This window comes from Macaca fascicularis, chromosome 2 (assembly GCF_037993035.2).
Source record: "Macaca fascicularis isolate 582-1 chromosome 2, T2T-MFA8v1.1".
NCBI lineage: Eukaryota > Metazoa > Chordata > Mammalia > Primates > Cercopithecidae > Macaca > Macaca fascicularis.
This window is the reverse complement of record NC_088376.1, coordinates 160,779,375-160,792,011: the sequence shown is the minus strand read 5'-3', so window position 1 is coordinate 160,792,011 and position 12,637 is coordinate 160,779,375. Positions and strand designations below refer to the sequence as shown.

The following is a 12,637-nucleotide window of genomic DNA, read 5'->3' as shown; positions in this document are numbered from 1 at the left end:
TGTCCTGAACTCACTAAATAAGGCTACAACTGAAATCTGCACACTGAAGGTTTGATGCTTTCTCTCTTCCCTTTCTTAGTCTCTACCTTCTGGCGCTCAGTTCCTTAAATAAGGAAAATGAGAATCCAAAGCTGAAGTACTTCTGACCTCCTATCAAGTTTCCCACTCCAGGTTGAGGTACGCCTGGTTCCCTTTCTCCATTTGGATCAGGACTCTGTTGCTGGCCACTTTGCCGGTTCCACTCTGGTTCCTAGCAAATGCCAGGCTCACCTGGAGAGCAAGTGAAAAGAAAGGCTCACATCAGAAAAATAAACCCAGATTGCAAACTCTGCAGAGAACACTGCCTGAGTCATCTGAGCAACTTTCCAGGAAAGGCAGAGAGATCAATGAAGATGGGAAAAGACACAGGAGGATGAAGGCTTACTGCAGTTTATCACATTAAGCTTTTAGAGGGGACAAGAAAGGCAGAAAAGGGGAAACTAAGCCAATGTAATTCAAATTTACAGTTTTTCAAGGATTATCTGTCTAATATTTGGAAACAGAAGGCAATATATTTATTTCTAGCTATTTTTATAAGCTTCTATAAGAAAGTTTGGGAATGCCACATCTCAGCATTGCAAAGGACAGTACAAAGATACTGGGCCTGGACTCAAAGAACCAACAGAATAGGCTCACAGACCATGCCATAAACCAGACCAGTCTCATGACAAGGGCTCAAGTCTATCTGAGACCTAGATGTCACGGAGCTTGAGAATGCTCTTAGCTAAAAGGCATTGTTTGCTTCCAAAATCCTAGATTCCACCCATGTTCACCTTCAGTACCTGGGCAGCAATGCTCAAAGCAGGCACTTTTATCTCCCTGGTTTGAGGTACCTTACTGACTTGGGAAGCCAGAAAGAACATAAAAAGACCCTTCACTAGGATTCACAGTTCTTTATTTATGGAATGAAGAAATTAAGTTTGTTCACAAGATTTATTAGTGAGCTGAGCCATCAAATTTCCTCTTGGCACCACACAGTATGACTCTCCTTCTGGAAGAGAAATGACAAAAGCCCTATTCCAAAGCTGCACTATTCAACTTTTAGTAAGCAGGTAAAAGTATCAGGGATAGCTTACATCTGTGTGCTCTCCAAGAACACAGAGGAAGGAGTAACCTCCAAGCTTCCCAGAGCATGTCTAATTATTTGAAAACATGGTAGAGCAACAAGTCTCCTGGCTTTAAGGTCTCTCTCAATATACTTGCCCTTCTTGCTTCTAGGTGGTCAAAGGTCCCCACTAGTCACAGTGGAGAAAGAACACCATGGTGTCCTTAAATGTACACATAAAAAAGCTAGAGATGGCCCTTAGATAACAAACAGGTTGGTTATTTCTCAGTCTTAGGAGAGCTAAGACTATCCTCATAAAATCATGAGGTTATCACTTCCAGAGGAATCATTCTGCAATATTTCAGCCTAATTATTAGTTTGCACAAGGGTGGAATCTGGGAGTTTACGTAGAAGCAAATTAGAGATTTCTGAAGGCTTTCATCTTCAGATGTGTTAAAATACAAGTTCCACAATTACAGAGTAATGAATTAAAAAAAAGATGTAGAATGTCTTAGCCAGAAGAGGGCACTGTCTGAGAATATACTTGTACTTTTTAAGGAGTACAAGGGAATGCAGAGATGTGGAAAGATCCATTTCTCCGACTTTTTTCATTTTAGATCTGAAAGGTTATATACCATCTATGTTTAATGCATAAAAGAACTAGACTTCCACAACCACCTAATAAAAACTGCCAGATCAAGGAGTAAATTCAGTATCTCTCATCTACTCTCATTCCCAGAGACAGGATAGAAACACTTTTTTCAGCACGAACAAAATAACTTTCCCTACCTCCCTCTTCCTACAAATCATTTCAAATGATAAACTGCAGTAAGGTTCCTCATTTGGTCCCTCTGGTTCTTGGCAGGTTGCTTAGGGGATCAGGCTCTGTTCTCTGCAGTGTTGTTTGTCTGGATTTCCTTTTTTCCTGAGAAAAGTCTCTCTCTTCCCTTGCTCTCAGGGTGAACGTGATTATTTTTCAGGTGTCTGATGATCGTGGCCTTAGATGGGGACCAGAATTACAATCCAGGAGGCAGCTAGCAAAACAGAACCTTAATTCAAATGAGCATGGGAACTGGTAAATGTCAAACTGGAGAAGAAAAACTGATGGGACATTGAAGTACTCTACCTTTTCTGGATTTCTTGTTTTTCCTCTGGAAGGAACTCATCACCGCAACAAAGAGTGTAAAACAAAGAGAAAGAAAGGATAGGAGGAAAGAAGAGAAAACATCAAGGCAAATCATCAAGTTGTAGGAATAATCTATAATGGTGTGGACAGTAAGGAACCTGGGGACAAGAGCTATCATTTACAAAAATGCCCCAGTGTCTACATGGTTCCAGCCTGAGTAAAGAACAGCACACAAGGGATGGGGGATATCTCTATGATTAACTAGTTTTTGGCCAATATTTTCTTAGAAAGATAATCCCATTTTGTGATCAACTTGGCATCTAACCAATTTTTGTAGTTACATAGTCTCAAGGTCTAAGCCTTTGAGATTAGATCCTACAGGTGAGAATTTAGGGATCACATATATTTGTTACTAATAAAGGCACTGACTCAGTTGGTTACTCCAGGGAAGTTTACTAAAAAATCATCAGTTTACTAAAAACCCAACTTTATCTGGGCGGGGGGGAAATAGTATTTTAGAATTTCTAGATAACTTCCAGGATGACAGTCAGCTGACTGTTGGTTTCTTTTCTTATGAAAATTACTGAATTCCTGGCTGGGCACAGTGGCTCACGCCTATAACCCCAGCACTTTGGGAGGCCAAGCAGGTGGATCACTTGAGGTCAGGAGTTCGAGATCAGCCTGGCCAACATGGCAAAATCCCGGCTCTACTAATAATACAAAAATCAGTCGGACGTGGTGGCGGCCGCCTATAATCCCAGCTTCATGGGAGGCTGAGGCAGGAGAATCACTTGAATCTGGGAGATGGAATTTGCAGTGAGCTGAGATCTTGCCACTGCACTCCAGCACCGGCGACAGAGCAAGACTCTGTCTCAAGAAAAAGAAGAAGAAAAAAAAACCAAAATTCTGAATCGAGATTACAAAATTTCCTCTTGGAATCTCTCATATAGTAGAGTACTGAAAGCCTAAACTGACACAGCAATAAGGACACAGATTCCTGACAAGGTTATCTCCTTATTGGCTTTTTGTGGGGTGGAGGAAGAATTAATTAGGAACAGATTTGGGAATTAATGAGACTCTGATCTAGCCCATGTTACACCATCCTGAGAAAGTCACCAAGTATCATTTAAAACTCCCTCAAAACAAAGTTTATGTAGCCCACACTTAAGTTCCTAGCTGTAACGGCTCCTCTGCTGTAAACATTTCCTGATTAGAGAAGTATTATCCACAATCAAAAAACATTTTAAATGATTAAAAATGACAAGAATTATAAAGAGTGTAACGAAGGCCTACATGTTAACAAAGCTATAAAAGCAGCTTGCAATGCAGTTGTCAGGAATATCATTATAAACAAACTTAATTCTTCATACAGATAAAAATTAGTAACAAATTTGTGTACAAAATAAAAATTTTCAAAGGGAATTAAGTTATGAGGCAATAAACAAAAATTATTCGCACCTGCAGTGTACAATTCTCTTTTCGTTTGAGGAACTCCACAAATCTTGCCACTACTCCTGGTGTGCTGATAACTTCATCAATAGGAGGGTTAGGTTCTGTTTCCCCATAAAATAAAAGAAAAAAAAAAAGTCCTTTGATTTCAATGCAAGAACTTGACACTCAAAACTCCTTAACATCCCTCCCTCCATTTACCATCTCTCATGTTCGAAATCTATCCAAAACAAATGAAATGTCAAACTGGGTTTATCACTTTGAGGATAGGGTAGTCTGAAAGGTTTCACAATGAAGACAAGTCTCAATATAGGAAAAAAGGATGGGAAGAATTCTTAAAAATTAAAATTACTGCATCCACTTTTTAGAAAACCTAGAAACCAGGGGGCAAAAAAACCCTCAAAAGACCATTGTTACTGTTCTGGTATACTTCCTTCTAGCCTGTTTCCTATACATGGGTTTTAAGTCTAACTGCTCTTGTCTGTTGTAAATCGTCTTAAGGAATTGCATTACAAGATTCTCAGTAGGCCTGTAGAATTTAATTGTGTACCTGTAGGAGCTAGCAAGAATTTACGAAGACTGACTTGCCAACTTAATCTCACTTTCATTCATGATAATACAGTATCCTATAAATGATGTCACTCAATCAAAACTTGTAAGGCAAATAGGAAGGAAATGTCATAGACAATCAGATTAATAACTTCAGTCAGAGACTGACAAAGTTACTGATAATATGCATGTGGCAATGCCAGAAAACCGGCAATTAGATCACAATACTACTAGGGAGACTCTTACCCAAGTCAATGGCCTTACTGAAAGAGATGACTAACGGTTCAATGTTAATTTGGAGAGGACTCTAATGACATGCCATTTACCTGGTTCAACATTTCTATTAACCACTCAGGTAAACACAAAAAACAAATTTGATGATTACAATAAACTAGTTAATATGCTGAGTTACAGAAATAACATAGAAAAAGAACAACAATAAGTCAGAATAGACAACAACAACAACAACAAAAAAAACAGAAATAAAGCAAAGTTCAGCATCTAAATTGTTTAAAACAATTTTAAAAAATCTACATGACTTTACAAACAAAACCTACAACAGTTCAAAAAGAAAAGCACTAGGGAGTTTAGTTTGTTGAAAATTCAACAAAATATTACTATGCCACGACTATCAAAATAACTAGCTACCTTGGACTACATTATCAAAATAGACACTCTTAGGGCAAAGAAGGTAACCTCTCACCATACCCTAAATAAATAACAACATATCTGAAATACTGGATTCTAGTTACCACATTTTTAAGAGGGATGGTGGCAAACTAGAATACATGCAGGAAGGTAGTAGAATGGTGAAAGCCCTTAAAAAAAAAAGCACATTACAGAAGAAAACCATTAGGCTTAGCATGTTGAAAGAGATAAGACTTTTTTTAAAGGGGTGAGGAAGTATACATTTCCTTCAAATATTTTTAATACGCAGTCTGCAAAAGACAATTTTTTTTTCGTCTATAGTGGTAGCTTTTTATTCCACTTAACCTCAAGGGATATATTAAATTTTTTTTAATCACCAATGACCCTAAACAACCATAACTTTATATTGGAGGGTTTAAGTATTTACTACCAACATTATAATCTGATTCAGAATTCTTTTTACTTGCCCAGGTTGATAACAAATATCAGATTCCATTCTACACTAATTATACCAAAAAAAGTAACTACTGGCTGGGTGCAGTGGCTTATGCCTGTAATCCCAGCATTTTGGGAGGCAGAAGCAGACGGATCACGATGTCAGGAGATCGAGATCATCCTGGCCAACATGGTGAAAACCTATCTCTACTAAAAATACAAAAAAAAAAAAATACAAAAATTAGCTGGGCGTGGTGGCATGTAACTGTAATCCCAGCTACTCAGGAGGTTGAGGCAAAAGAATTGCTTGAACCAGGGAGTTGGAGATTGCAGTGAGCTGAGATTGTGCCCAGCCTGTGCTCCAGCCTGGTGACAGAGCCGTCTTAAAAAAAAAAAAAAAAAAAAAGGTAATCACCCTGCCCACCAGTAAATCCATTCTTAACTTTCAGTGGTAAATTGCTGACATTAAAATCAACAATCATAGCCCTTTCAAGTAATATTTTTAAAGTTACTCTATAAAAAAAAGTTAATCTCTCAATTTGAATTAACATGAGATACTGACTACTATTCTCTATAAGGTCTTTTATAAAATAACCCAAAAATGAAAATAATTTTGCTTTCTGATCCTGGTAAGATCCCACAAATACACAGGAAACTTAAAATTTAGGCATGGTTCACAATTACATGTATGTCTACGCTTTTATCCTTTTATTGATAAATATACTCCAAAACAAATTATCTGTGGTATGAAAAACAGATTATGGGAAAGTAATTTTGTAGAGAGATGAAAAAATATACTCAACATATTCATAGCTCACCTTTTGAAAGCAGTTTCCTGAATTTCTGTGTTGCTGAAAGCTGTTGCTCTGGGCTTTTGGAAAATATCATTTCAATCATGTCAGAAGTGATGACACCACCCTGGGATCACAAACAAAAAGAACATATAATACATTATCAACCTTAATTCAAAGGAAACAAAGGTAACAGATATCATGGCCAAGTCATTAAGTTAACCATACTTCCCCAGAAGTTATACAAAGGTAGGACAATCTTTACATCTAGAAATGTGTAAGATGATTAATAATATAATGAAGCCAAATTCTCTATCATTAAAAAGCTCACAGTAGAAAGTAATCTTACTAGTAAATAAGACAAGGAGCTTATTGCTCTTCCCCTTCTTGTTCATCACATGGTTGGCTCTTCTTTATCAAAATTAAATGTTAAGTTTTAAAAGATGGCTTTTCAAGACCTCCAAGCCTAAAGTAGCCACTCTATCTCTATCACATCACCCTATTTCAATTGTATGCCCAGCCCTTATTACACTCCCAGATATTTTTCTGTGTTCCTCCAGTATACTGTAACCTCCTTGTAAGCCCAAGACTCTGTCTGTCTTACCACTCTATCACACTGAGGGCTGGTGTACTGCAAATGCTCTGCAATATTTATTGAATGAGTATATAGAGTGGTCCTGTATAAATCTAGCCACTGCCAAATTCAACAGCTGACTCTTAAACTTATTTAAAATTTATTTCTTGTTATATTAAAACTTTCCAGTTTCCCACTACCTCCTTGCTTTATTAGAATGTTTCCATTTCCCACCATAACTCATCCCCAGTATTAGCAGTTAATTTTCTTCTCAGGGTTATTTGTCACAAAGAAACAAAGTTCTTATTTCATGAAGGGTAACAGTCAACAAGATGAATTGTAAAGAAAGCTGCACTAAGCTGCAAATGCTGGATGACTGGTAAGCAATATCTAAAAATCCTCATAGGGGAATATATGAAGCATTCTACTCAAGAATCAGAAAAGTATTTTCAAAATTGCAAGACTCATTCCTAAAGGTTTCTATATGATTTGTTATGAATATGTTTGCATGAACACATTCATATATATATATACACATTAAGCAAATATCTTTATCTTCCCTCTCTTATCCTCTTATAGCAAGCTGTACTGACTTTACATCACACTATTTAAGTACTGTTAACTTTACATTATAATATTTAAGTCACAGGCTATCAAGGACAGGAGTGAACATCACCCAAAGATTTTGCATCCTCTTCTGCAGAGTAACTACAGATGTGCCTCAACTTACAATGAATGGGGTTATGCCCCACTAAATACATCATAAGTTGAAAACATCGTAAGTAAAAAATACACTTAATACACCCAACCTACCAAACTTCATTGCCTAGCCCACCTTAAACATGTTCAGAACATGTACATTAGCCTAAGCTGAACAAATGATCTAACACAAAGTCTATTTTATAATAAAGTGCTGACTATCTCATGTAATTTACTTAACACTGTACTGAAAATAAGAAACAGAGTGACTGTATGGGTATTCCAAATATGGTTTCTACTGATTGCATATGGCTTTCACACCACTGTAAAGTTGAAAAATCCTGACTTGAACCCTCGTAAGTCAAGAACCATCTATGTATTTTCAGTTGCACAAAAGAAAGTTGTAATCTGGCTGGATGTGCTGGTTCACGCCTGTATTCCCAGCACTTTGGGAGGTCAAAGCGGGTGGATCATGAGGTCAGGAGTTCGAGACCAACCTGGCCAATATGGTGAAACCCCATCTCTACTAAAAACACAAAAAATTAGCTGGGGGTGGTGGCGCACACCTGTAGTCCCAGCTACTCAGCAGGCTGAGGCGGGAGAATCACTTGAATCCGGGAGGCAGAGGTTGCGGTGAGCCGAGATCATACCACCGCACTTCAGCCTGGGTGACAGAGCAAGATTCCCGTTTCAAAAAAAAAAAAAATGTTGTAATCTTAGATAAGGTACAGCTTTGCTGTTACCTTTATTTGAGACAAAGTATATGGTGTAAGGAGATGTGTATGGATACCAGCTGGCAAGGGGTAGACTATGATGGTTAATTTTATGTGTCAACTTGACTGGATTATGATATCCTGGTATCCAGTTATCTAATCAAACACCAGTCCAGATGTTGCAGTGAGAGTTAATTTTTAGATGTGATTAAAATTTAAACCAGTATGCTTGACGTAGACGGCCCCATAATGCAAGTTGGCCTCATCCAATCAGTTGAAACCCTTAAGAGCAAAGACTAGGTTTTCTGAAGAAAAAGGGATTCAACAACATCAACCCTTAACCTGAATTTATACTGGGCCAGTGTGCCCTACAGATTTCACACTTGCCAGCTCCCAAAGACATGAGCTACTTTCTTAAACTAAATTTTTTTCTCTCATTAGTTCTGTTTCTCTGGAGAACCCTGACTAATACAATCCATAAAACACTTTATATTCACTTAACAGTTCCTCTTTTAAAAAACTGGAAAGACTAGCTTTCTGAAGGGCCTAGAAACTTTCATTACAAAATGATGGCATTGGCTATGTCTGTATGAATTACAAAGGAAATACTACTACTACCCCCCCAACTCTCAAAAAAAGTTGGTTCATGTAAACTGGCGATCTATGAAATGAAATAAAAACAAAAACGACAAAATACCATGAATAGTATGCCACCATTTACCAAAAAAAAGGTGAGGGAGAAGAGAACACTTTAATATACAAAAGTTCTCAGAAAGAATAAATAAAAATTAAATCTAGATAGGTCTAATCCATACAAATAAAGCATGACTTTTATCTCTTCATGTTAACTTCAAAAAAGTAACAAAATGGTTCACAACAGAAAAATCCAACAGTTCTGATGTGGAATCAAGTTTTTAAATCATACAAACAGGTCAATTTTGTAAATGAATTAAAAAATCATTATTTTCTTTAAAGTATCTCTTATGGCTGGGTTTGACGGCTCAAGTCTGTAATTCTAGCACTTTGGGGGGCCAAGGCAAAAGGATCACTTGAGGCCAAGAGTTCACCTGGGCAACACAGTGAGATCCCGTCTCCACAAAAATTTTTAAAATTTGCCAGTCATGGTGGCAGATGCCTGCAGTCTCAGCTATTTGGGAGGCCAAGGCAGGAGGATTACTTAAGCCCAGGAGTTCAAGATTGCAGTGACCTATGATTGCACCACTGCACTCCAACCTGGGCAACATAGCAAGACTCTGTCTCTTCAAAAATAAATAAATAAATAAGGTATCTATTATTATTCAACTTTTAAAGAACAATTTTATCTTATAATTAGCTTTATAAGTTTTTATAGCAGAATTAATCCTTACAGTTTAACTGCACTTTATCCAAAATATGAACCATGGAATTAAGCATATTCTTTTTAAAAATGAAATGCCAAGTACTTTTTGTAGCCATCTAACCTTTTTTTAAAACTCAAAAGGAAATCTACATCTCGTATCTTCATCACAAAAACACCAAAAAGAGTTCATTATCTTACTGGTGCCATCTCCATGTTATTGATCTGGGCCTCATGAAAGCCTCCATCTGACATAACTTCTTCTTCTGTTTCTTCTTCTGCTGTAGCAACATTTCTCCGCTTGAATAACTGAAATATAAAAGATTGGTGGTAAACGTAAATTCTAACACAAGGGAGTTCAACATTCAAATACTAGGCACCCCATTCAAAGTGGAGTCTTTGAAAATCATTTTTAAAATTCTAAAGTCATCGGCTTTTACTGATGAGTAACCATTTCAGATTTCTCCACAGTCTTATAATCAAATACAATTAACTATCACAATGTGTTATAAACAACACTTGATAAGGTAAAACTTACTAAGAGAGGGCTGATACTACATGACATGAAAAAAAAAGGTTGGAAAAAGGAGCTGGGTCATGCTTGGACATTTTCCTCATCCCTTTATGTAAAGTATACATCAGGACAGTCCTAACAACGTACCAGGGAAAATGAAAATAAAAACGATGTTCAAATGACTTAATACTTCCCTCCTAATCTCCAAAGACGGTGGACTGAGGCTTCTGACCTTCCCAACCTATCCAGCAACCAGTGGCAACAAATGATGACTGCTTAAGCACTACCTTTAAAGCAGCCCCGTTAATTTGCATAGGCAAAGGAGACTAGTTCTCTCCAAAGTCAGCCAACTAGGGTGATTACCATTATATTCTTATGAGTCCTGGGCAGCACATTTATTCATCAAGCCATGATGGAGTAACAGTAACTTACCCTCTCTCACCCTAAACAACTGAAAACAGACAAAATACATAAAATAATGTTTCAGCCATTGAACAACAAGAAGCACAGAGCAGTGATCTCTCAGAAAGCAACACCCAAGATAAGCCCCATTACTGCCTGAGATTACTACGCAGACAGTTCCAGGCTGCACTGCAGGGAAGGTAAACTCAAACAGAGTTTAGATGCTCCTTGAATGAGGAAATTAACAGTTCAGAGCTGAGAAGGCCAAGAGACCTAAAGTTCGCAAGGCAGAGTACAACATAGAAAGAACACCCAAGATCTACAGGAAGTTCCCTCTGAGATTTAACTTAATACTAATCAGCACATAATCATATTCTTCCAGAAGACAGAAGCAGAGATAGTACTTCTCAACTCATTCTAGGAGATCAGCATTACTGTAATACTAAAACCACCTACTGAAGACCTATTTAACAGTAGTTTCTTTTACCCAGTACATGTCCAGCTATCAAGAAAAAAATACAAGGCATATTAAAAGATAAAAAACACATTTTAAAGCAACAGAGCAAGTATCAGAACCAGATTCAGCTACGGCAATGATATGGGGATTATCGGACCAAGAATTTAAAACTACGATTAATATGCCGAGGGCTTTAAATGAATAAAGTGGACACTATACAAGAACAGATAGGCAATGCAAGGAAAGAGATGGAAATTCTAAAAAAAGAACTAAAAAAATGCAAGAGATCAAAAACAACAGAAATGAAGAATGCCTTTGATCGACTTTTTAGTAAACAAGACACAGCTAAGGAAATAATCTCTGAGCTTAAGGAAATCTCATTCAAAATCTTTAAAACTGAAAAAAAAAAACAACAGAAAAAGGACTGACAAAAGTAGAATAGAGTATCTATGAACTGAAACAACTACAAATGGTATAATAAACATGGAATGGAAGTATCAGGAGGAGAGGAAAGAACAAAAGAAATATTTGACACAATAATGACCGAGAATTTCCCCCAAATTAGTATCAGACACCAAACTGGCAGGCCACGGCTCACTAATGCAGGGCTCCATAACAACTGTTGCAGCACTGAGTGGTTAAGTTAAATATTAAAAGCTGAAAAAAGTCAGTGCCCTTATACAAAGGCTGGAATGTAACAAAAGCCCACCAAGAGTTTTGCCTGGGCCTTAAAACATAACAAAGAAACTCCCCAGGCCTCCACAAACAAGTTTATTGGAGATCTGAAAGAACGCCCCAAACCTCCCTGAGCAGGAGAAAAGATAAGGGTAATCACTCCAGCACCTGGATTAAGTAAATTTACTGAGACTCCAGAGGAAGATCTTCAAGACTCGGACCTTAGTTAGAGATTGAAAGAAGTTAATCGCTTATGTCTTCAGATAAATACACACTTACATGTAGACATATAGCTTAAAAGGTATATAATATCTGGAAAACTTTGTAATTTTGAGTTGGTCTGGCAATAATTTCTAGGCCTTCTCCCTGTAACCGGTTACAAAAATAAAAATTCTCTTCCTCCCCAGTTCATCTGCCATCTCGTTATTGGGCCACGAGAAATAGCAGCCCAACCCTCAGTTTGGTCTGGGAACAAAACCACAGGAAGCCCAGAGACCACCAAGCTGGACAAAGGCCAAAAAAATCCCACTAAACGTAGGGATATCATTTTCAAACAATAGAAAATCAGAAATAAAGGAAAAACAATCCTAAAAGACAGGGGGAAAAACACTGTACTTACACATGAATAAAGATAAGAATGATAACCACACATGCCAGAAGAAAGTGAAGTGAAATATTTGAAGTGTTGAGAGAGAAAACCACCAAACTAGAAACTCTGAACCTTGCAAAATCATCCTTCAAAAGTGAAGAGATGAAATAAAGATTTTTTTCAGAATACTAACGAAATTTATTGTCAGGAGACCTGCTTTCCAAGAAATGTTAAATGAAATTCTTTAGCAAAAAGGAAAATTATATAGGTCAGAAACTTGGATCTACATAAAGGAAGAACACTAAAGAATGAATAAGTGAATGTAAAATTAAAACATTTTAAAAATTGATTTAGCAGGTAAAATTTTGTTTAAAATAGCAACAATGCATTTGATTATGTATGCTAATGTAAATATATATGAGATTACATATATTTCTGTATAAGTTAAATGAGTAACAGCAATGATACAAGGAATGGAAGGGAGAAACAGGATTATCTCATAGTAAGATACACTACCTGTGAAGAGGTATATAGTGTTTTTTAAAGCAGATTTGAGGTAGTTGTAAATATACATTTACAATCTAGGACATTCTAGG

General features: G+C 37.1%; 1 protein-coding gene across 4 annotated transcripts in view; it reads right to left on the bottom strand.

The window, feature by feature from the left end:
• KPNA1 (karyopherin subunit alpha 1) overlaps nucleotides 1-12,637 on the bottom strand; it is a 92,936-nt gene that overhangs the window by 33,734 nt on the left and 46,565 nt on the right. For 2 of the 4 annotated variants that reach the window (XM_074033320.1, XM_005547987.5), the window contains 3 exons: nucleotides 9,606-9,713; nucleotides 6,110-6,209; nucleotides 3,669-3,763 (listed from right to left, as the gene is read on the bottom strand). In XM_074033320.1, the coding sequence (XP_073889421.1) occupies nucleotides 3,669-3,763; nucleotides 6,110-6,209; nucleotides 9,606-9,659 (249 nt within the window). In that variant the 5' untranslated portion in view covers nucleotides 9,660-9,713. Of the gene's footprint in view, nucleotides 1-147; nucleotides 271-1,873; nucleotides 2,010-2,210; nucleotides 2,401-3,668; nucleotides 3,764-6,109; nucleotides 6,210-9,605; nucleotides 9,714-12,637 lie in introns of those variants that run through there. The other 2 variants (XM_074033321.1, XM_074033322.1) reach the window with 2 other exon arrangements.